The 25,071-nt window shown below is 42.3% G+C and overlaps 1 protein-coding gene across 1 annotated transcript in view; it reads left to right on the top strand.

The window, feature by feature from the left end:
- Positions 1-25,071, top strand: part of Acoxl (acyl-CoA oxidase-like) — a 278,059-nt gene that overhangs the window by 26,738 nt on the left and 226,250 nt on the right. Inside the window, 1 exon segment of the mRNA XM_013019717.1 lies at positions 23,591-23,625. Within this exon segment, the coding sequence (XP_012875171.1) occupies positions 23,591-23,625 (35 nt within the window).

Below are 25,071 nucleotides of genomic sequence, written 5' to 3'. Positions count from 1 at the left end.
CATTCAGTGCACATACTTTACCCTGGAGTTGCATCTCCAATTTCTTTATATGTCTTGTTTTTTGTGTGTATGGTACCTAGAGCTTGAACTCAGGGGTTAGGATGTTGTCCCTTAGTTTTTTTTTTTTCCTGCTCATGCATGGTGCTTTACTACTTGAGCCATAGCACTACTTCTGGTCTTTTTGGGTTTTTTTGAGGTGCATTAGAGATAAGACAGGGACTTTCCTCGGGTCTCAGCTCCCTAAGTAGCCAGGATTACGGGAATAAGTCACTGGTGCCTGGCTTGCATGTCTTTGTAGACACATCTCCAAGTATAGCCTCTGGGTCTCTGGCAGAGCGTCCAAGGTTGGTGTCCAGCCCATCCCCCGAGCGTGGCATATCCAGGTCACAGTCACAGGTGGGTGGCCTGAGAACACACAGCAGGTGGGACTTTTTCTGTGCTGGAGGAGAGGAAAGTCCTTGGGCATTCTTCCTTGTTTGATGTGGCCCAGGAACGTTAGATGCTTGTGAATGGGGCAACCTTTAACTGAATCATCGCAGGCGAAGCAGGCCTTTGGGAACCCCAACCTCCTGAGACCTGGGAACAGCTGTGGCAGCTGTGAGCAAGGTTGTGACACTGCTGCCACTAGTGGGGACTGCTTTCAAGTGCTCTAGCCTGGGGTCCTGTTGATGAGGGAGCCGTCCTTCCTTGGCTCTAGCAGCCAGTTCACCTGGGATAGATAGAACGGGTGCTCTGGCTTGTGACTATGAGGAGCTTTATCACTCCATGGGAGCCTGTCACCTGCCCCTTCTAGGAGCACTGTTTGTGCCATCTGGAAGGTAGCTATAGATGATTGGTGCTGGTCTGGTATCCTTCCTTGTAGAACAAGCCCTCCTGAAAGTCACCTTTCATTGCTTTAAGCCATTGTCCTATCTTCCCCTAGATTCATAGAGGAAGAAATTCCAGAGATAAGCCACATAGGCTAACTCCTTTGAGCCAGGCACCACTGGCTCACACCTGTAATCCTAGCTACTCAGGAGGTTGAGATCTGAGATCACAGTTTGAAGCCAGTCAGAATTACCACAAAAGCCCAAAGTGAAGCTGTGGCTTAAGTAATAGAGTGCTAACTTTGAGCATAAAATATCAGGGACAGAGCTCAGGCCCTGAATTCAAGTCCCAGGACCCCCCCCCCCCACACACGTACACACAAAGTAACTCATTTGAACTGAGAGCTTCCTCAATGGTAGGGATTGTGTTTGCAGCCATTTACCTACAATCACCCATTTAATCATCTTAGCAATGCTGTGAAATAAGTGTTTCCAAGATTCTCATGCTGGAGGTATAGAGAGGTACAGCAGCTTGCCAGAGTGTAGCAGAGCTGGCATTCATGCTGGGGTCCAGCATCAAGACCTGCTTTCTGCTCCAGGGAGGGTTTTTGAGGGTCCTGCCTAAGCCCCATCCCTGACGACTCCTTGGGCCACTTTGCTACACTGTCATTCTTGCTTTTGTTAAATAAAACAAAAGATTAATTTGGTGTCCACATTTCAAAACATGGAGATTCCACTCAATCTGGGATTTGGCATATATCCAATGGTTAGTGACTGGGGCAGAATCCAAGCCTTCTTCCCTGCTGAGGCCTGGCACCTGATTTATTTGTTTGTTTATTTATATTTTGGTGCTGAGCACTGAACTGAGGGCTTTGCACTTGCTAGGCAAGCATTCTTCCACTGATCTAAAGTCCCAACCCTCTGATTTATTTATTTTTAAATATATTTTTCTCTATTAGGGATTGAACCCAGGTCCTGGTTTCAAACATGCTAGGCAAGCACAGCTATCACATAACACCAATGCTTCTGTTTGCATTTTGTTCTTGAGACAGGGTCTCACGTTAGCACTGGGCAGCCCTGTATTGCTATCTTCCTGCCTCCACCTTCCTCATGGCTAGGGTGACAGGCATGAATACCATGCCCAGCAGTTTGATTTATTCTTTTATTGCCACAGCTGATTTTGCTAGCTATCATGGTGGTCCTGAGCCTCAGTACTCTGAGAGTAGAAAATGGGGGAGGAGAGTTAGTCCAGCCTCCCCACTGATGTTCCTTTATGAGGGGAAAGGCATTTTCGGATGAACATTTGTAGAGTATGTCCAGAGGGATGGTTTTTGCACTTAATCCGCTCAATCCACACAATCTTCTCAATCCACTCAATCCACTTAATCCACTCAATGCACTCAATCAACTCAATCTACTCAATCCACACAATCCACTCAATCTGCTCAATCCCCTCAATCTGCTCAATCCACTCATTCCATGAAATCTGCTCAGTCCACTCAATCCACTCAATCCACTCAATCCACTCAACCCTCTCAAGCCACAAATCAGCTCAATCCACTCATTGCATTGGATCTACGCAATCTGCTCAATCCAATCAATCCACAACCTCTCAATCTACTCAATTCACTCAATCCACTCCTCAATCCACTCAATCTATGCAATCCACTCAAGTCACTGATTTTGAAAATCTCAGCCTACTACAATGAAACTTAATAAGCCAAAAAGTTTGCACTTCCTTAGATAAATTTAGTTCTTCTAGGCTCTAAGAAGAGCAAACTAATGATTAGAAGAGTATTTGTGTGTCCTAATTTTAAATTTTTGTGTGTCAGTGTTGGGGTTTGAACCTTTAGGCCAGCATACTGTCCCTTACCTTTTTAGCTCAAGGCTCTCTACCACTTAAGCCACAGTTCCACTTGTGGATTTTTGTCAGTTAAAGATAAGAGTCTCATGGAATTCCCTGTCTAGGCTGACTTCTAACTGGGATCTCACTACTCAAATCTCAGCCTCTTGAGTAGCTAGGATTACAGGCTTGTACCGCAATTGCAAGCCTTTTAATCATTTTTTTAACCTTCTATAAATCACTCTGGTTTGGGTCATGTTTTGCTTGCTTGATAATTGTATTTTTATAAGGTTTTTTGGTTCTTTTCCTGGAGTTTCCAGTTTCCTGCCCCCTCTCCCCCAAATCCTCATTTTAACACCATAGCAATACTGTCTTCTAGCTTTTGGCTCATTTTACTTACCGTATGGAACCCATCTATTATTTTCCTCGAAGATTTAGCAGTGCCCACCAATTTCTTAGTTTTGATCAATTGTTTTTAAGACTGATGAACTGCAGTCATGTCTTAAATGTTTTTCTTTTTTTATTAGTGTATATTAATTGTACAAGGGAGTTTCATTGTAATTTTTCCACATAGGCATATACTATACTTTAATCAAATTCATCCCCTGCATGACTCTTTTTTATCCTCCATGATATCCCTTTTAAACAATTTTAATGGGTTTCATTATTCTGTTTTCACATATGGGTAGGAAGTATTTCCATCAGTAATTTTTTTCTGTGCTAGTTTGTGTGTGTCTTTTTAATCTTTATTATCTTTTTAGCTGGCTTTCTTATGGTTTTGTTGTAATGTGTATCTTCTGGGTATGTGTATGGCCATATTTGGACTCCTTGAATGTCTGTATTTTGTCCTTATGTTTTACTGATAGTTTAGCTAAGACTTGAAAGTTGAAAATAATATACCCTCAACATTAAAGATGTTTTTTATGGAAAGTCCTGGGCACCCTTGAAGTATACTTGTACTTTCTCTCTACAAACTGGCTTAGGTGACAGGAATTTCTCAATAATATATCCAAGTCTAGTTTTTCATTTATCTTGCTTGGCACTAGACAGATCTTTTCAATTTCAAAGTTTATATTTCTTAGCTGAGTGCTGTGGCTCATGCCTTCAATCCAAGCCACCTGGGAGGGTGAGAGTGAAAGAATTGCAGTTTGAGGCCAGTGTGTGAAAACAACCTCACGAGACCCTATCTCAAAAGTACTCATCAAGAAGAGAGGCTAGAGGCAGGGTTTAATGGTAGAGTGCCAGTGTACCAAACAAGTAACACTGAATTCAAGTCCAAGGAATAAAACAAAACAAAACAGAAACCCTCCAAACCAAAATCAAAACAAAAAAACCTTTGATCTCTTTTACATTCTAAACTTCCTTTTAGTAGTTCTTTTGCTGATTATTTGGAGGTAAGACTTCTTAGCTCAATGATCTTTCATGTTTCCCCACCCTCATATTTTCCTACAGAGTTGCCTAATATTTTGAACATTTTCCTGACTGTGGTTTTGTTTGCTCAAATTTTTTTTTATTTTAAGAGCTCTTTTTCTTGTCTATTCCTTTTCTATAGTATTATGTTCTTATTTTGTTGGTACGCAATTGCTCATTATTTTTTGATGAGAAATAGTTCAGAGTTTTGCTCCCCAAATGATCTCTTTTCTACTGTCAGTTGGGTTTGATAATGGAGGGAGCTGGTGAGAAACTGGAAACCAGCAATTATCGTCAACTGGTAGGTGCTATCATGGAGGATCAGAGAGGGGCCATTTGAGATGAGGCCTCCAAAATGTGAGTTTTAAAAGCCAGACAACGTAATGGTAGAACATTCTGTGCAGAAGGGAATATGTGACCAATGAGCCAGCATGGTCCAATTGTGGGTGAACAGAACACTTAGCCTGGCCCAAATTTCCATGATCTACTTCAGAGGATACGGTGGAATAAACTGACTGAGTGAACAGGCCAACAAGGTCACCAGAGACAAGTGTTCCTGAGCTATAGGGAGCTTGCAAAGGAAGCTCATATGTGGTAGGGCATGTGCATCTTTACGCTCTTCGTCCTAGCAGTTGAGTAAAGGATGGAGTGCACAAAGAGCTGGCAGTTGATCCTATCATAACAATGCCAGACACCATACACAGTGGGTGTGGAAATAGAGGAAAAGAAGATACCTGTGTAGAGGCCAGAATAGAGAGATGCTGGTGTCCACTGAATGTGCGGGACCAAGAATGACAGCAGGTCCGGGTTTTGGTAACCCTGTGACTTCACTTTGTCCATGGAGTTAGGAAGGAGGATACCTCTTTTACTGTCGTAAGTGGAGATATTTCCTTAAATATACAACTGGCCCTTCTCCACTCTTTACCTATTTTACCACAGAGCTCTGGAGATTTATCTCATCAATGAGATGGTGAACAAGACCTGGGCTCTTATAAATGTGCTCTGCCTTCTGTTTTGTTCTGTAGGGAGCAAGTGTTGAGGGCTTGATTCAGGGAAGGCTCTTCCTATGAGGATAGCACCCTATCCAGCAGTGCAAAGGTGTCTAAGGCTAGATGATGGTGTCTGCAGTCCTTCTGTCAACAGACACTCAGTCTCTTCCTCCAGTCTTGCTTGTATCAGTAAGAAGGGTGATGTGTAGTAGGGTTCACAGGCAGAGAGAATATTGCTTGTATTCAAAATAGATGTGCTCCTATATCCCTAGTGAAAAATACAGATCCCTCTTCTCTATACTTTATGAGGTGTGGCTTTTTGAAGGATTATTTTATGGTTTGGGGCCAGGAAATATTGCACGGGGGAAATCCCCTTGGACTAGGCTTGACCTGAGTTTAAAGAGAAAGTGCTTGGAGAAGGAGGTAAGATGAGGAACTGGAGCTCCCTGCCTACAAGACTGGCCCTGAGTGTGGGCTCTGAGGGCTTCTGGGGAATGATCTTTATTTGCCGCTCAGCAACTCAGGGTAAGGAGGTCTTGCCTATGGCGCCGGACTCTATGGCTCACCAGTGGAAATACCAACTACTTGAGAACAGAACCCAGGTCTTCTGGGTTACAACCAGCTCCTCTGTCACAAAATTCAATGAATATACATGAGAAAATATAACTAGAAAAATGGAGGGGATGGGTGGGTTTGGGAGAAATGGGGGAGAATGATGAAAAGGGGTACATTGGTCAAGATGCATTATACTTGTAAACTCACATGTTGAGTTGAAACCCCTTTGTATACTACTTAAAGATAATTTAAAAAAATTAAAAATTGTCCCTTCTGGACAGGGAGCAGTTACAAAGAGCAAGCAGAGAGATGGAAGACAGATAGAGGGATAAATTAGAGTAAGGAAGAGGTTTCTTTGGTGGAGAATTAATCAGTCTAGATCATAGTGCTGTGGAAATTGGGTGTGAATAATTTGGTGGCATTTTATTTGCTTATGTTTATTTATTTTTTAGTGCGGGGGATTGAACCCAGGTCCACATGCATATTAGGCAAGCTCTTTATCATTATGTCTCAGCTCTTATTTGGTGGTATTTTAAATGTATCAAATCCTGATCTGAATCCTCTTCTTGGTTTATTTGTTAATAAGGAAAAAAAAACCTCTTGTCTAATCTGAATCTTTAAAAAGACAAAGCTAACGTTTTCCATCTCTTCCATGTATACCCTGACATTTGCTTTGTAATTTTGAGACTTGCCCACCCCAGGGTATTGTCAGTCGGGAAGGCAGGCATAGAGGCAGAGGATGTTATTTCTCATTTCCTGCAGTGCACATGGGGTCCTTGGCTACCCTTGTGAACGGCTGAGGAGTGAGCCTCTGGGGCCTCACGACATTGGTGGTGTGACTGCAGTGCTATTCTGGGAGGATGACGCACAGGTCCAGAGACGGTCTCTTTTCTAAAGATGGCTGTGTAATAGGATTAAAACTTCAGAGGACAGCTCTGACTCTCCACTTTTGAAGTGCTGGGCTAAAAGAAATTCTATCCCAACACAGTAACACAGACCCTGCTGCAGCCCCTTATCAGATAGACCTTACTATATCTCCTCCGGGCTCTACATAGGTTGGTCTCTCTGCCTAGTTGCTCCCCTTCCTCCCCCTTCTCCTCCTCCTCCCTTTTCTTCCTCTTCTCCCTTTTCCTCCTCCTTCCCCCATCCACCTCCTTCCCCCATCCTCCTCCCTCCCCCATCCTTCTCCACCTCCTCTTCCCGCTCCCGCTCCCCCTCCTCTTCCACTTCCTCCCCTACTTCTCCTCCTCCTCCTCCCTTTTTCTTCTCCTTCTCCTCCTCCTCCTCCTCCTCCTCCTCCCTTTTTCTTCTCCTTCTGCTCCTTTTTCTCCTTCTCCTTCTCTTCCTCCTCCTCCTCTTTCTTCTTTTTCTTCTTCTTCTTGTTCTTTGTGTGTGTGTGTGTGTGTGTGTGTGTGCCTGTGTGTGCACGTGTGTATGTGAGAAAGAGAGAGAAAAAGAAAGAGAGAGAAAAAGAGTGTGTGTGTGTGTGTGTGTGTGTGTGAGAGAGAGAGAGAGAGAGAGAGAGAGAGAGAGAGAGAGAGAGAGAGAGAGAGAAGATATTGGGACCTAAACCCAGAGCCTGGGCTCTGTCCATGATCTTTCTGCTTGAATTTAGCACTCTACTGCTTGAGCCACAGCTCTGCTTAGGGTTGTTTGGTTTTGCTTTGGGTTATTGGTGGTTAATTGGAGTTCAGATATGCCTGAGCTGACTTTGAACTGAGATCCTCAGATTGAAGCCTGCTTCATAGCTAGGGTTACAGGCATGAACCATCATCCCCTGGCTTTAACTCTTCCTCTCTCATCCAATGGTTCTGTCTAAGGGAGTGCTATATCCCCAGGAGCCTTCGATACTTGCAGCTCCCTTTCACACAGAGAGCTCTTGTGGTATCTTATTTGTTCCAGTTCTAGGTGTGAACTGTTCACCTTCTTTTCCAGTAGTTATCAGTTGGGGAACTCCATAGCACCAAGTATGCAGGAGACCCTCAGTAGATACCTGTGAGCTGCATCCAGCTCTGTGACCAGACAGCCACACATACCTTTGTTCTAACAAGATCCAAGAGCAGGAAATGGAGTGGTTCGTGTTGTCATCCATAGTAGCCTGGCTCTAGATGTTCAGTGTGTGTGAATATGCTCACAGCCCATTGCAGCTCCAGTGTGTAGAAGATGGCACCTTCAGCAGGTGAGGCAACTTTGCAGGAACAAGCAGATCTTATTGGACTGTACAATGTTGTGTCCAGCTCTGTCCTCAAATGATGAGAAGAGCCTCCACAAAATTCCTCTTTTGAATCACAGAAAGGTTGGACAAATGGGATTGCCACTTCTGCATGGCAAAGGACATAGCTAGCAAGATCAATAGAAAGCCCACGTACTGGGAGAAGATCTTCACTAGCCATATAATGGACAAGGGTTTCATATCTAAAATATACTTGGAACTCAAAAAATTAAATCCCCTAACAACAAATCCTCAAAGAAACAACTGCCCATTAAATAAGTGGGCTAAAGACTTACAGAGAAACTTCTCTGAAGAGAAAAGAAGTATGGCCAATAGACACATGGAGAAATGCTCAACCTCTCTAGCCATAAAAGAAATGCAAATCAAAACAACATTGAGATATCAGCTCACAGAATGGCTATCATCAAGAATTCTAATAACAACAGATGCTGGAGGGGATGTGGACATGGTTGGTGGGAGTGTAAACTTGTTCAACCACTTTGGAAAGCAGTATGGAGGTTCCTCAAAAGACTCCACATAGAGCTTCCCTATGACCCAGCAATCCCACTTTAAGGCATTTACCCAAATGATCACAAACAAGACCATACTAAAACTACTAGCACAACTATGTTTACTGCAGCATTATTTACCATAGCTAAGATATGGAACCAACCCAGATGCCCCTCAGTAGATGAATGGATCAAGAAAATGTGGTATCAATGCTTGTTTAGCAATGTACTCATTACCTTGCCCATGTAATTGTAACTCCTCTGTATGGTATTTTCACAATAAAAATTAAAAAAAAAAGAAATATGGTATATATACACAATGGAATTCTATTCCTTCATCAGAAAGAATGGCATTGCCCCATTTGTTAGGAAATGGAAAGACTTGGAAAATATTATATTAAGGTCCCATGGTTTCCCTTATTTGCAATAGCTAGTATATGTCTGAGACAAGCAGAAAAGGTCAGATAAGTTGATGTTAGACGAAATGAACCCCAAGATAAGGACTCAAATGGTTTTTCTTTCTTGCCATTGTTTCTAACATATTTATAAGATATTTCTTTGTTGCTTTGTATGTGCCTCTCCCATGGTATAACCTCTGTTTTCACTGTATTTGATGTTAGTATAATTTGTGGAGGGGAAGGAAAAAAAACAAATTGTTTAAATAGAGATATAGGAGGACCCATTGCAACAATGAGATGTACAAGACATTATGTCAAAAAAACGAACTTTACAACTTTGGTGGGGGGGGCATCGGGGGTAGGGGGTGGGGAGGGGAAATGGGAAGGGATGGAAAGGGGAAACAAAGGAGGAAGCCACAATGCTTGATAAGAAATGTACTCATTACCTTGCACATGTAATTGTAACCCCTCTATATGGTATTTTCACAATTAAATTCCTCTTTTGAATAACCCTTTGTTTGGAGGATGGAGAAGAAATAATGGACACATTGGGGCTTGGAAACTTCCATGCTTGTTGCATGGGTGACTGTGTTTCCTCTGCTCTGTGGGCTGACCTGGTTTATGTGACATTAGGACAATTTGATCCTATCTGTCCCCAAGGTCATGGAGTGGTGTAAGGTTCCTGCCAGCTTTTGACTTGCAGGGATAGCCTAGGCCAGGTCATCAGGGTGATGATGTTAGCTCTAGGTGATCCTATTGGGTCACTTTTTCTTTTTAAATTAACTTTCATCTAGAAAGTTAAGTGGGTGTGAGTAGACTTTGTAAAAATATTTGCATATCTCATTTCTTTGCCTAATTAGTGTTAGGAGAGCAATGTCCCAGTTTTCATGCTTGAATAAATAGTTGCTATGGTGTAAGGTGCTCAGGGGCTGGCTCGCTGCGGTGCTTTCCCCTTCTTAGAACTTTCCATTCCCTCCTAGCTTTGCTCTATTCCATGCTCCTGACTTTTCTTTCCAAAGAACTAATCTTGTCAGCAAAATGATCCCTTATACTGCATAACATACTTCCTCAAGGTAGAGGACATTTTTTGTCAGTGGGGCAGCGTGGTTCTGAGCATCACGTCACTAGAGGATGCTACTTGCCTACACTCCATTTTAAAAGTAAGGGGAATCATAACACTGGGAGGAACTGAGTTAAGTAGAGGCTTTTCTCTGACCTGCCCCCACCTTTGCATATGACCTTCTGCAGTCTCTGGCTTAGTCCTCACAGAAGGACTGGAAGCCTCACTCTATTGGAAGAGCCCAGGTGCTTCTTATCTAAACCAAACATAGCAACCCTCATCTCTTGAGAATGTTGGTGGGATGTAGATGTTGTATTTTGATGTGTAAAGCTGTCACAGTGTGCCTAACACAGAGAAGCCTGTCTGAAGACTTCAGCATGCCTTTAGTTATTTCATGATGTCACCTAACTGGTAAGAGATGCTACCGAAATTTGAAGCCAGGACTGTGCCTGTGCCTCTGTCTGTCATAAACAGAGGGAAGTTGTCCAGTTGGGAGTTTGAATGTTTGTTTTGTAGAAGGGCATTTTGGAGGGAGAGGGTGAGACCTTGAATATGTGAGCATGCAGAGAGAAAAGAGGAAGTAGAAAGAGATCAATGCTACCTGGGAAAGGGTAGTTGACTGTCAGTAAGATCACAGAGACAAGATAGGGCCTTATATACAGGTGGAAGGCTGGCCCCAAATCAAAGCAAATGTGTCCTCCTCAGAGATAAGAGAGAGAGAATTTGAAGAGAGAGGGAGCTGCAGAGGAATTTTCAAGCAGGAGCAAGAGAGCTGCAGACATTCCAGAAGAGGATTTCTGTCCTTTCAGGAATGCAGAGGCCCAGGGACCTGGGATGATTGTGGACACTTTGGAAGAAGAGGCACATATTTGCTTTCCATCACTATGACTTAATACATGAGAGGAATGGTTAATTTAAAGGAAGAAAGGTTTATTTGATTTAGTTTGGGAGGTTTTAGTCCACTGCTTTGGTGTCTATGGTGAGGCAGAGCAAGTGCATGGAGGAACCAAGCTTCTCACTTCATGGTGGTGGGTAAACAAAAAGAGGGACAGAAAGGGGATAGGGGACCCACTTCCCCCTTAAAGGGCTTAGCCCTTCCAAGAGACCCAATTCCTAAGGATTTCACTACCACCTAATATTGCGACATGCTGGCAACCAATCCCTTAACACATGGACTTTTGGAAGGTATTTAAAATCTGAACCACTGCAAAGCTTAATGTCCACAGTTGTTTAAGAGAAGAGAGGCGAGAAGGCAGATAGCTTGTGGAGGCGGCCATTTTAATATGGGATTTTGAAGAGTATGCGTTGGTTTAACTTCAATTTATGGCAGCACCAGCTGATGTGAAGGTATGATAAGGAGACAAGAAAACAAGATGGTTGGGATGGCTCAGATTTGCAAGTGTACCTGAGCAGGGTAGGAGTGAGGTGAGAACTGCTGGGAAGGTAGAAATGAGATGAAGTCCCAGAGATGAACATGGGAGGAGAGGGAAAAAAGAGAGACTGCCCTCTTCCACCACTGCTAGCTCTGCAGAATGTGAATAGGAACTTCCAGTGCATAACACTGATGAGCCACCTTTGTATCTCATGGTCCAGCAAATATACAGTGACTACATGGGAAATGTTGTGACAAGAATGTCTGTCTTTACCCAACTATGACTTGAAGTGCAGTCCATTAAAGCTGGATTCTAATGCCCTGGACTCATGGTCAATGGCAAGGGAGGTCCTGCCTGTCCTCAGATCTATGTTCTTCTATCCTGGCTGTTAGAGGGGTATTAATGGAAGATGTTCAAGAATGAGATTCCTTATGAGGAGCCATTTAAGGCATTTTCCCTTCTCTTGCTTACCCATTTGTTAGCTTCTATTAATGTAGGTGCCAGAAGATCAGATCTTGCTGACTAGAGGATGAACCTTCAAACAAGCCTACCTGCACTCCTTGGAGGGTGTAGACTATCACATGCAGTGGGTCCCAGAGATGACCAGTCATGTGGGTAGAGAGAAGCTCTCTTCTTTCAGTATGTGGCTCAGAATGTGATACTGTGGGAACTTCATTGAGACCTCTGGGGCCAAGGAGGTACCTGGTTCATTTCTTTCCTGCCCCAGGGTAAGTGATCACTGACTAAGACTGGATAAAGTACTGCAGTTTGAAGCCCGTCCAGGCAGGAAAGTCTGTGAGACTCTTATCTCCAATGATGCACTACAAAAGCTGTGGCTTAAGTGGTAGAGTACTCATTTTGAGCAAAAAAGCTCAGGGATAGAGCCAGAGCCCTGAGTTCAAGCCCCAGGACAGGCACGCTTGTGCACGTGCATGCACACGCGCGCGCACACACACAAGCAATTAAGATCTTTGTGTGCAGTTCATTTGTAATGCCTTCAGGAGTCTGTGGGAACTCTTGTCCTACCGCTGGCTACTCAGTATGAATGTGGCTCCCTCTACATGGTGAGAAAACTGTTGGAGTCCACAAGAGACTCCAAGAGCCTCAAAGATCTCAAAGATGTTCTTCCAGCTTCCCAAGACAAGGGAAGTGTGTGTGTGTGTGTGTGTGTGTGTGTGTGTGTGTGTGTGTGTGTGTGTGTGCTAGTATTGGGACTTGAACTCAGAGTTTGGGTGCTGTCTCATAGCTTTTTTTTGCTCAAATTTGCTGTTTGAACCACAGTTTCACGTCTGGCTTTTTGCTGGTTAATTGGAGATAAGAGTCTCACAGACTTTCTTTCCTGGATTGGCTTCAACCTGTGATCTTCAGTTCAGCCTCTTGAGTAGCTAGAATTACAGTCATGAGCCTATAATGTGCACAGAAAACTACACAATCACACTAGACAGAAAAAAATGAAAGCAACACAAAAGTCCTGTTGTGGGTCTGGCACAAGACTGGACATGGATGGAAGATGAGCAGCTGGCTTCGGACAGTGTGGGAAAAGATCTGCACACAGACAGCAGCTTCCATATATGTTATGCTGAAGTAGTCTGAAGAGGGCTGGGTGAAAGCCAGGGTAGAGCATGAAGGCCTCCTGGGGATGGGGATGGTTAGGAGTTTATGGGATTAATTTGGGATATGAATGATGTGAGAAGGGCATTGAGGGTGGATAGGATGGAATGTGAAAGGGAATGGACCCATGGCCTATGTTTTGTGTGCTGGACAGGAATGAGAGGGTTGGAGTGATTAGAAAGGGACTAAGAACAGGTGAGGAGGCTTTATCTCATGGCCCAGAAGGTTTACAGTAGACTTCTGGGATATCAGCTCTGGGTTTTCAACTGGAGGAGGCAGCCTCAGTGGCAGTATTTGCCATGCTTCCTGTGAGGGAAGGTGACACTCTCTAGGAGACAGAAGTGGTATTGTAGGAAGGACAGGATCTAAGCCAGCTCTGCTGGAGACACTGATTCTAGAGAGGGACTGAGCAGGCAAGCTGAGAATGATTGGGTGGGGGAGCCCCTGGCTTACTTTTTATGTGGTTGTCATCTCAGTGTGCAAATGCTTAGTGATTGTGATTTGGTCTTTTCTTTTTTCTTTTTGTTTTTGTACTTTTTTTAACTGAAAAAATACTGTACAGAGGGTTTACAGTTACATGAGCAAGGTAATGAGTACATTTCCTATCAAGCAATGCTGCTTCCTCCTCTGTTTTTCCCCTTCCATCCCTTCCTTCCCACCTTCACAACTCCCCCCCCCTGCGCCCCATGTTGTAAACCTCGTTTTCAACACAGTGTTTTGTGCATCTCATTGTTACAATGAGTCAACCTGTATCCCAATTTAAGCATTTTGTTTTTTCCCTTCTCTTCCCCAAATTAGAGAAGTGTATATACAAGATGCAGGGCACTGGAATCAAACACAGTGAAAACACGGGTTATTCCATGGGGGAGGAACATACAAAGAAACAAAAAAAAATCACATAGTACATTATAAATACGTTAGAAACAATAGCAAGAAAGAAAAAAATCGTGTTCCTGTCTTGGGGTTCATTTTCCTTAACATCATCTTATATGGTCATATGTACATAGCATTTGACCTTTTCTGCTTGTCCTAGACATACTAGTTATTGCAAATAAGGGAAACCATGGGACTTATGTTTCTTTAAATGGAAAGACTTGGCCTTTTCATATTACATCTTAAGCCTGTTTCTCAAGTTGCTATATGATAACTTATAATACCAACAATATATTGAGTAGAGCATGTTTGCTGTTTTAATCTCCCTTATTTGTAGCTATCTACACTCTTTCCATTTTTACCTTGTGTGCATCTTTGGCTTTTTACTTTTTTTAAAAATTATTTTCTTATGGACAACCTGAAAGTATTGATGTGATCATGACTCCATAATACCTTTTGTCAAATCATTTTCCAAAAGAGCTGCACTGAGTTTTAAGGCTACAGATACCTTACAAATGAGCTCCTCCCACTTGCTCATGTTTACTGTCACTTGGCTGTTTTCCACATGGGAATCCTGTGAACACAGCAATGACTGGCAGGTACAGAGTATTCATTTGGGACTGGACACTTTGCATACTTTGTCTCATCCAGCCCTCTCAACAAGTGTACAGTGATTGTAATCCTCAAGATTATGATCAGCGAGATTGAATCACTTGCCCCAGGTCATGTGACTAGGAAATGCGTTGGAATGAAGGTAGGTTCTTAGGAACTCTTGCTATAAGTGATCACCATCTCATACTGTCACATCACACAGTCCATTATGTAGCGTTTTTGATGAGGTTGGTGATTTTCCCATATGTTTGTTACTTGGTGTATTTCCTTCTCTGTTTTTATATTTTTTCTTTTAATGGCATTTATAAATCTCTGTGTGTGAGAGAGAGAGAAAGAGAAAGAAAGAGAAAGAGAGAGAGTACTGGAGCTTAAACTCAGGGTCTCATGCTTTTGCTTAGCTTTTTTTTTTACTCTAGGCTGGCTGAATAATATCTCTACTTTTAGCTTTTGGGTGGTTAATTGCATATAAGAGTCTCATGGATTTTTCCTCCTGGTCTGGCTTTGAATCAGGATCCTCAGATCCTAGCCTCTTGAGTAGCTAAGATTACAGATGTGAGCCACCAGCACCTAGCCACAATTTATTATTTGCTAACATCTTCATGTGGTATCTCCACTCTAGGTTGAGGGCTAGTGCATTTCTTTTTTTTTTTTTTGTCAGTTGTGGGCCTGAACTCTGGGCCTGGGCACTGTCCCTCAGCTATTCAGCTCAGGCTAGTGCTTTACCACTTGAGCCACAGCACAACTTCTGGATTTTTCTGAGGAATCAAACCCAGGGCCTCATGCATGCAAGGCAAGCACTCTTCCCACCTTCCCAGGCCCTAGCGTCTTCTTCAGGTGTGTGTAGGGTCCTCAGGTATTTGTGGGGTCAAGGTGGCGTTTAGCTTTGGCCTCATGCCTCAAGGTAGTGCTCCAGATTTTAGTTGAGGTGGTAGTACATGGATTGGGGACTGGGGGATGGCAGTGTGCTATTATATTTTCCATCATTTGGGGTTAAAGACACAAAAAGAGCATGTTTAGACAACCTAAGAAACCTGCTTAGCTTTCACCGTTAGTTCTGAGCTAATTTCCACTGATTTAGCAACTCCTGTTTCACATCTGCCCTTGAAAGCTCCTGATATGAATGACTGGCTTTCTGAAAAATCTGGGGGAAAAATGTAACATGCACACACACACACACACACACACACACACACACACACACACACACCCTCTTCTTTTCCCAACCTTAAGTATGATATGTTCTTTAGTTTCTTTCATTTTTTTAAAAAGTTTAATTTCAAGGGATAGGGAAGAGTAACCTCATGAAATAAACTCAATAATGAAAAATGTGTTGCTATTTTTCTTCCTCCTACCTATCTTGTTTTCTTTCTCCTCTCTTGGTGGGAATGACAGAAAGGAGAGCTGTGGTGCATTGGGGAAGCCAGCCCCATCCTGTCCTTGCTTGTAAGCAGAACATTGAGGGCACCTCTGCCTACTCAGTGTGGGTCTCCTGTCAGCACCAGGAGGCTCCATTTCCCTCATGTCTGCCAAAGAGATTGAGTTCACAGTGAATACAGTCCCTGGAGCTGAAGACATTGAAATGCCACTTAGAGGACATTAACAAAGAAACATGACATTTCACTTTAAGCATTTGCATCAGTATCATCATCATCATCATCATCATCATCACCATCAGCACCTAGAAGTTTCAGAGGTGCTAATTGTGTTGCTGAGTTCTTTCCACATATTATCTCATCAAAGCTTCTCAAACCCAATATCAGAAGGCCAGCTAAAATCACATTTTCTGATTCAATGGGTCTGAGGGAAGTCTAAAAATTTTTGTTTCTCCCAGTTTCCCAGGAGGCAAATAATGCTGGTCCTTGTGTGTGAGGTTTAAGTTAATCTCCCTGAATCAGTCCCCATTAAAGAAGAGAGTATGAGCTTCACATCTCATTGAGGAAACAGAGGCAGTAAAGGTTACAAGATTTGACCACAAAGGTCAAATTTTGGCTGCTAATCACAAGCATCTCTTAGCTCAGCATGGTTAGCTTAGCAAAGGAAGCAGCAAGAGCCTAAAAAAAGCCCTGGGAGACACCTGTGGTAGAGAGAGAGTGCATGGTGTGGAGAATGTGATGGGGTTTGAGAGTTAAACTTAGAGGGTCAGAGAGGCTAAGGTGGTTCATGAGGAAGACCAGCCCCTATAGGGCTAGGATGGAGTCTTTGTTTATCAGCGGAGAGTATCTGGGAGAGTGGAGAAGGGGTTAAAGAAATCCATTCTACAGATAAGTTGATGTTAGGGAAATGAACCCCAAGATAAGTATTCAAATGTTTTTTTCTTTCTTGCGATTGTTTCTAACACATTTATAAGATTATTTCTTTGTTGCTCTGTTTGTCTCTCCCCCACGGTATAACTCCTGCTTTCACTGTATTTGATGTCGGTATAATTTGTGGAGGGGAAGGGGAAAAACAAATCTTTTAAATAGGGATACAGCTGGATGCATTGCAACAATGAGATGTACAAGTAGTTATGTCGAAAAACAAACTTTACAACTTTGGTGGGGGGAGGGGGAGGATGGGAAGGGATGGAAAGGGGAAACAAAGGAGGAGGCTACAATGCTTGATAAGAAATGTACTCATTACCTTGCCCATGTAATTGTAACCCCTCTATACGATATTTTCACAATAAAAAAATCCATTTTATGTCAGATATGATAATGTATACCTGTAATTCTAATTTTTTTAGAGGCTGAGACCAGGAGGATTGTGAGTCAAGGCAACTTGGACAAAAGTTCAAGAGACACCATCTCACAATACAAAATTGGGTGCAGCTGGGCACCAGTGGCTCTCACCTGTGTTCCTCGCTACTCAGGAGGCTGAGATCTGAGGATCGTGGTTCAAAGCAGTCCTGGCAGGAAAGTCTATAAGATTTTTATCTACAATTAAGCACCAGATAAAGGCCACAAGTAGAGCATTGGCTCAAGTGGTGGAGTACTAGCCTTGAGCACAAAAGCTCAGGACAGTTCCCAGGTCCTTAGCTCTAGCCCCAGTGCTGGCACAAAACAAAACAAAACAAAACCAAAAAACAAGAACCCTGGGTGCAGTAGTGTGTTAGCTGTCTTTTCAGCTACATGGGAAGCATAAATAGGAGGATCACTGTTCAGTCCAACTTAAACAAAAAGCAAGATCTTATTTTGAAAGCAAAAAGGACTGGGGATGTACCTGCCTAGCAAGCACAAGGTCCTCTGTTAAAGCCTTAGTATCACTAGGGTGGTGTGGACAGGTAATTTGTTTTTGTTTTATGCATCACTTCTCTGCTCACTTACTCTTATGGGTCCTGGTTCTGTTTGTGTGGAACTCTGTCAATACTGTGGCTATTTCTATAAAATTCTGTCTACATTGCTGTGTAATCTTTTCTCCATGTTACGGCTCTGTTCATGTGAGAATCTTTCCTTAACATGATTCTGTGTGACCATACCGAAACTACTTATGAGGGGTGTCCTGGCCAGGCTGTGGACCTGTAGGAATTGTTCTGTTCACACTTTGGCTCTTTATGTGTGTGTGTGGTGTGTGTGTGTGTGTGTGTGTGTGTGGTGTGTATGTGTGTGTGAGACAGATAGAGACAAAGACAAAGACAGAGACAGACAGAGACAGAGGTATAGATGGAGATAGAAAGACAAACATACAGAGTGACAGAGACAGACAGACAGAGGGAAGGAGGGGGACAGAGAGCACCTTGAATAAGAAGTACGGTAGGCAGAGATCAGTTTCCAGCTACGCGGGGCCCTGCAGTCAGGCGGGTGTTGGGGAAGAAACACTTCCTGATGACCTGTGAACACAGAAGGGAATTCCATGCTGTCTCTATGGTTGTTTCAGCCATTTCTTTAAAAAAAACTATAATGTATATTAAAATGTGTTTTTAGAAATGATGATTATTATTTTACAAGACGCATGCTGTCTGCTTGGTGCTTTATATGGTGTATCGGGCTGCAGCTGGAGCACTTCTGGGTGTGTTATGGCAAATTATTCTCAGATTACCCTTTAATGCAGGAAGGGCTGCCTGGTGTCTGAGCTCCCTGGGTCATGCAGAGAAAACCCCCAGGCTTGATACAAAACAGCTGCCTCAGTCAGCTGGTCCAAAAAAGGAGCACTTTCAGATTGAAGCAGTAGGAAAAAGGGTTTTGTAGCTGGTGGAGATTTTGGGGGAAAAAAAGTTAAAATTACTCTTTCCTGGCCATTAAAATATGATTTAATTTTGTTACTAACAAATTGTATAAATCTAAAAAAAAAGGAGCTCTCTAAAGGGGAGTTTGTAAATTATGTTCTGGCAGCATTTACAGAGTGTCCTAAGGGGCATTCCCCAAGGAGGGCCCCGAAAACTCCCAGTGACCTCTGTGTCCCCAAGCCTCAGCCTGGCTGGGCAGGGGTCAGAGGTCCAACCCAATGGCCTCCCTCCCTTTTCTCCTGTGGGGCCCTGCTGAGACCAGTAGCAAAGAGGTCAATTGTCTAAGGCCTCCCTTTGTCTGAGTGGCTCTATAGAGGTCTCTGAATGCCAAAGTGTACCCCTACACATGGATATGCATTGCATGTACATCTTTATGATGTGTATGTGGTACCTCTGTACATGCAGTATTGTGCAAGCAGATGTGTGCACATTTTAGTAAGTGTGTACATGATGTGCAGTGAGAGTACACGCATGTCTGAGTTGTGTATATGTGTGTAAGGTGTACAGATGTGTGTCTGTGTGTGGGTTAATGCACATGTACATGCATGCACATGTATATGGGACTTGCATACAGTGTTTCTGAGCTGCTGACATAGGTTCTAGAAGGAAACAGCTTGCCTGGATTGTCATCTTGTAGGATGAGGGTTCTCAAGGAGGTGGTAGTAGCCATACTGCTTCTTTTTTTTTTTTTTGCCAGGACTGGGGCTTGAACTGAGGACTTGAGCATTCTCCTTGTGCTGCTTCAGCTCAAGGCTAGCACTCTACCAGTTGAGCCACAGCAAAACTTCTGGCTTTTTCTGTTTATGTGGTACTGAGGAATCAAACCCAGGGCTTCATGCATGCTAGCAAGCTCTCTACCACTAAGCCACATGCCCAGCCCAGTGCTGGTTCTTAAGGCTGAAAGAGGAAAGGCTCTAACTCATCCCGCAGCAGATTATACAGGGGCCTGAATCTGGTGTTCACCATGGTAGGAAATAGGCAGAATAGGTATACAAAGACTCCTCACTCAGCTTTGCTTCATTGGCCCATTCCAACTTGGGCTTTCAAAGCAAGACCCTCCAGAACTTTCTACACTGCTCCTACCCATCCCTCCTCTCCCCTCCTCCCCAGCCCTTTCAGGGGTGCTTGATTAGATTCAAGGCATGTTGTGTGAGGCTTCAACCACATGGCAAGAGCAACTGTGAAATGCCCTGGTTCCATCCACAATGGACTCCACAGAGCCTCAGGGCCTTGGCATATGTCCTGTCATCTTGGTCCCTGAACTGCCTGTTCTCATAGACGCCCACAGGATGCCATGACTGATATTTGGTGAAAACTGATGCTGTCCACTGGTGTTTCCACAATTCAAGGGCATCCTTTCAAGAATGACAACAAAACATATTTGATTCAGAAACTGAGAAAAGACAAATAAAAAGGTTTCACTTTCTTAAAAGATTGATTTCCCAGCTTTTAACCTGCACAGCTGCCATTGAATAACTTTCAGCTTTCTTCTTGTTCTTACCCCTCCCATCCCCATTTCCTCTCCTTATTCCAGCAAAGGCTTATCTTTCAACTGTAGAAAAGTCACCAATTAAACTGCACTCCAAAACATCAAAATATTCATTCAGTAAAATTATCTTATAATTAGCTGAACTATCATCCAGAACTTTTTAACCTCAGGAAGTGTAAAGTGACCCAGCCTATGAAATCTGTTAAATCACTCATCCTGACCTTTCTGGCTATAGTTTTTGCTTTTCTTTTCTTTCATTTTTCCCTAAAGTAACTTACTCCTTGTCTTTTACATTTTTGATAGACCCAAGACATCTTTCTCTTCTGTTTGCTTAAATCCCAAGGAAAATGTACTTTAGTTGAGATAGACCATTGAGTGAACTGAGGTGAACTGGCCCTGACTCCTGATCACTCACACCATCTTTGGTCCTGCTTTTCCATGCCTGCAGTAACAACACAAGGTTGAACTGTCCTGCAACTAATATATTCCAGCACTAGCCAAGGGATTCTGCAGTATGTCAAACTGGACAGTGACACTGGGATTTCTTAGCTCAGACACTGGGCTTTCTTAGCTCAGCCACTTTCCCCTCTCCTTGTCTTCTCTCTACTTTGTACCTCTGCTGGAGTCCCATCTGTTACCTTACACCACCTAGGGAAACACCAGAAATGACATCTTCTATCTCTACTCCCAACCATATTGGAGACTCTCAAAGAAACCATGATATTTGGGGATCTTAAAGTGTAGCTTAGACTTCTTGCACAGAAAAGGTATTAGAGATGACACAAGATTTTCTGATTTTTGGCAGTACTGGTGTTTGAACTTGCCTCATGATTATTAGGCCATGGTTGCTCTACCACTTGAGTCAAGTCTCTAGCTCTTATGTGCTTCTGGGCACATACATTCAAGGGACTTGTTGAATAGGGCATTAGACACTGATCATTGTTTTTTACATAATTTCCAAAGTTCTAAAAACAATTGAAAAATTATTGGACCACCTGCACCTTTTCATAAATTGGGCATTGCCTGTATATAATACTAGTAGTGGTTGCTAATATTCAAAGAGTTTTATTTTAGTCCATCAGAGAGTAGGTACACCTAGTCAACTAGTCAATTACAGAAAAATTGCTTCATGGTCATCTTACTGTTGTGAGATAATCACTATTTTGCTCATTTTTCAGTTGGGAAATAAAGGCTGTCTGTGAGACTCAGTGACTTGCTGATACACAGGAATCTGGTTGACTGACATGTGTTTGTTGTGATTGGCTGCTGCCTTTTTGTGCACAGGCTAACTTCCCAGCCTTCTGACTGACTCCCCAAATAACCTAGAGGGGTTTGCACCACAACCCTTCAGGAGAAGGGAGAAATTGTAGTTCCACCTCAGTTTCCTGTGGCCTCTGTATCTAGAAGAGTGCAGGATCTCTTCAGGTCACGTGTGTATTTTTGAGTCAGTTTCTCTGCTGCTCAGAATTGAGGCATGCTGCCCATGAGCTGGTGGGGTTGTGAGTGCTGAGCTGATTTCTAGGTCACTCCTGGTCCTACAGGCCAGTTTCTCTTTGATGGCCTGGGCTCCACTTTTTAATTTAATTTTTAAATTAATTTAGTAATCTGTATTATCTTTAAGTAGTTGTACAAAGGAGTTGCCATTTAACAAAGCAGTATATGAATACAATACATCTTGATTGATGCCACCCCTTTCAATATTCTCAACCAAACCTTCCCAAGCCCACCTCTTCCCTTGCTTTCTTAATTTTGCAGGGTAGACATTGAATTGTAAACTGTATTCTGCCTCCCTCTCCTCTTCATTTCTCTAGCCCTTCACTCTTGACCCCACTCCACCCCTTTCTTTATTTTACTTTATTTTTTATTGTCAAAGTGATGTACAGAGAGGTTACAGTTATATAAGGAAGGTAAGAAGTATATTTCTTGTCAAAGTTGTTACCCCTTGCCTCATTTTTCTCTTACTTTACCTCCCCCAATCCCCCACCCCCAAGTTGTATAGATAATTTCCAATGTATTGCCTTGTGTATATCACTGTTGCATTGGTTCCCACCTTGTCCTTTGTCTCACCATTCTGTTGTTCCCCTTTCCTTCCCTAATTCAAATAAATGCATATACAATACCAGGGTACCAAAATCAAATACAGTGACAACAGGAGGGAAGAACATACAAAAGAAACAAAAAAATCACACAGTACATTAAAAATAACCAAATGTAAAACCTCTTGTGTCCATGTCTTACGGTTCATTTCATGTAGCATATTTTATATGGCCATATGTATATAAGTATTGAACTTTTATGCTCATCTGCTAAGATTATCCTAGATGTATACTAATTATTGCAAATAAGGGAAACCATGGGACCTATGTTTCTTTGGGTCTGGCTTATTTCACTTAATATGATTTTTTCCAAGTCTTTCTATTTCCTAACAAATGGGATAGTATCATACTTTCTGATGGAAGCATAGAATTCCAATTTGCACATATATAATATGCATATATATACATATATATGTATATATAATTATATATAATATGCACATATATATATATATACATATATATGCTACATTTACTTGATTCATCTACTGAGGGGCATCTGGGTTGGTTCCATATCTTAGCTATGGTAAATAATGCTGCAATAAACATAGTTGTGCTGGTAACATTAGTGTAGGCTTGTTTGTGATCGTTTGGGTAAATGCCCAGAAGTGGGATTGCTGGTTCATAGGAGAGCTCTATTGCATAGTCTTTTAAGGAACCTCCACACTACTTTCCAAAGTGGTTGAACAAGTTTACACTCCCACCAACAATGCAGTAAGGTTCCCTTCTGGCTACATCCCCTCCAGCATCTGTTGTTATATAGCCATTCTAACTGGGTTGTTTTGATTTGCATTTCTTTTATGGCTAGAAAAGTTGAGCATTTCTTCATGTGTCTATTGACCATTCTTATTTCCTCTTCAGAGAAGTTTCTCTTTAGCCCACTTGTTAATCAGGAAGTTGTTTCTTTGAGGATTTATTGTTGGAGGATTTAATTTTTTGAGTTCTAAGTATATTTTAGATATGAGACCCTTGTCGGTTGTATGGCTAGTGAAGATCTTCTCCCAATCCGTGGGCTTTCTATTGATCTTGCTAGCCATGTCCTTTGCCATGCAGAAGCTCTGCAGCTTCATGCAATCCCATTTGTCCAACCTTTCTTTGATTTGTTGTATTTCTGGATCTTTCTTAAGAAAATTTCAGCCTGTGCCAAGGACTGTGCTCCACTTTTTGCTCCTGGGATGGGTGTGATAGGATACCTACTCGTGGCTTTCTTGTCCTAATCTAACCCTGGTGTCAGACACATGCTGCCACCCACCCCTTCTTGGTTATCCCAGAGCTAAAAGAACCTCATTCTGCCAGTCATTCCTGAGGAAGGATGTTTCTGTCTGATCCATAGTAAAATATTCTGCACTTCTTTATACCCTTTCAAACACAATGGTTCTTTAAAAGTAATGGAAACCAAAGCTCTATGACTTGATATTCTCTGTGAAGCATTAACCACAAGTCACTTAAGGAAATGTTTAGAAAATAATTGCCCATATTGGCTTAATTTGCTTGTGCATTCAGCAGGTTCTTGATCTTATTTAATTTGTGTTTCTCTTTCTTCTTAATTACAGCTCGGGTTGACAATAGACATTCGTTACAGCCACAGGTAAAGCATTTTTTTTTATCTTTTAAAGAAATATGTTGGGTTAGTTTAGAGCTTTTGGTTTGCTCAAGTCTTGAAGTTTTTGAGTTTATTTTTGGTTCCTATTTTTCTGTGGTATCTATGGCACAGATGAGATGTGGTCCTAATTGTTTCATTGTTAAGAGCAAATTGTGCTTTTGAGGAATAGTGGCAATAGGTGGAATATTTATATTCAAATACAAAAAGGGATGATCGATAGCAGGGACTAGGAGGTGATATCTGAACATGCCTAAAAATGAGCATGTAAGCAAGGGATGTTCTGTGTGTGATTTGAGGACTCTGTGAGACCCTCCCCCAGCCATGTGGGCTTCCTCCTTCTGCCTTGGTACATCTGAGAGTGGCAAGGATAGCTATATCTGTATCTATCTATAGCTATAGATACAGATATATATCTTGCTTCCGAATTTCTACTTTTGCCTTAATGGCAGCATATATATGAACATAACTTGTTTCTTTAAAATTTTTTATTGTTATTGTAAAAGCGATGAAGAGGGGTTATAGTTCCATAAGTCAAGTAAAGAACACATTTCTTTTTAGACAATGTTACTCCTTCCCTTGCTCTCCCCCGTTTTACCCTCCATCCCTACCCACAAATTATATAGTTCATTTTCAACATAGTGTATAGTAAGTACCACTGCTGAACTTGTTCACCCTTTGTCTCTCCATTTCTGTGCTCCCCCCTTACCCTCCCAAAGACTGATACATGAGCAAACAAAAGAAAAGAAAAAAAAACAGCAAAGGAGAAACCTCATTTTTTTTCATTTCCTGGATCAGAGGTGCTCAGAGGAACATAGGCATTGTGTTTTTGTGTTCTTTCCCTACGAGTATCCTCCTTTGGTCTCACTGTGTGAATAGCTAAAGTCCTGTATAAATTATTATGTCCTGGTGTATTTTAAATCCAACTTCTGCATATGAGAGAAAACATGCACCGCTTATCTCTCTGAGCTTGGATTACTTCATTTAATATGATTTGTTCTAGCTCCATCCATTTCCCTGCAAATGATATAATCTTATTCTTTCTAATGGCTGTATAAAATTCTACTGTGTATAGGTACCACAGTTTTTGGATCCACTTACCTACTGTAGGACAGGACATCTGGGCTGTTTCCATAACTTGGCTATTATGAATAGTGCAGCAATGACCATGGATGTGCAAGTGTCTTTATGGTATCCTGGCTTGTGTACAGCTTGTTTCTTAAACAACCAGTGAGTGCACTCCTGTACTACAAATGCTTGTTTTTAGGATCAACTCTTTCTTATTTGCATATATCAGATAGTATTATAATTTTAAATTAATTAAAATTAGACCTAGTCCAAAATAGAGTGACAAGCTCTGTCCCCCCAGTCTCTATTCTGTGCTCACAGCCTCCCCAAAGCACCTCCCTTCAGTAAGGGTGGGGAAATGTCTGG

Source organism: Dipodomys ordii, unplaced genomic scaffold (assembly GCF_000151885.1).
Source record: "Dipodomys ordii isolate 6190 unplaced genomic scaffold, Dord_2.0 Scaffold47, whole genome shotgun sequence".
NCBI classification, from domain to species: Eukaryota; Metazoa; Chordata; class Mammalia; order Rodentia; family Heteromyidae; genus Dipodomys; species Dipodomys ordii.
The sequence above is the reverse complement of the archived record's forward strand: the minus strand, read 5'-3'. Positions and strand labels throughout refer to the sequence as shown.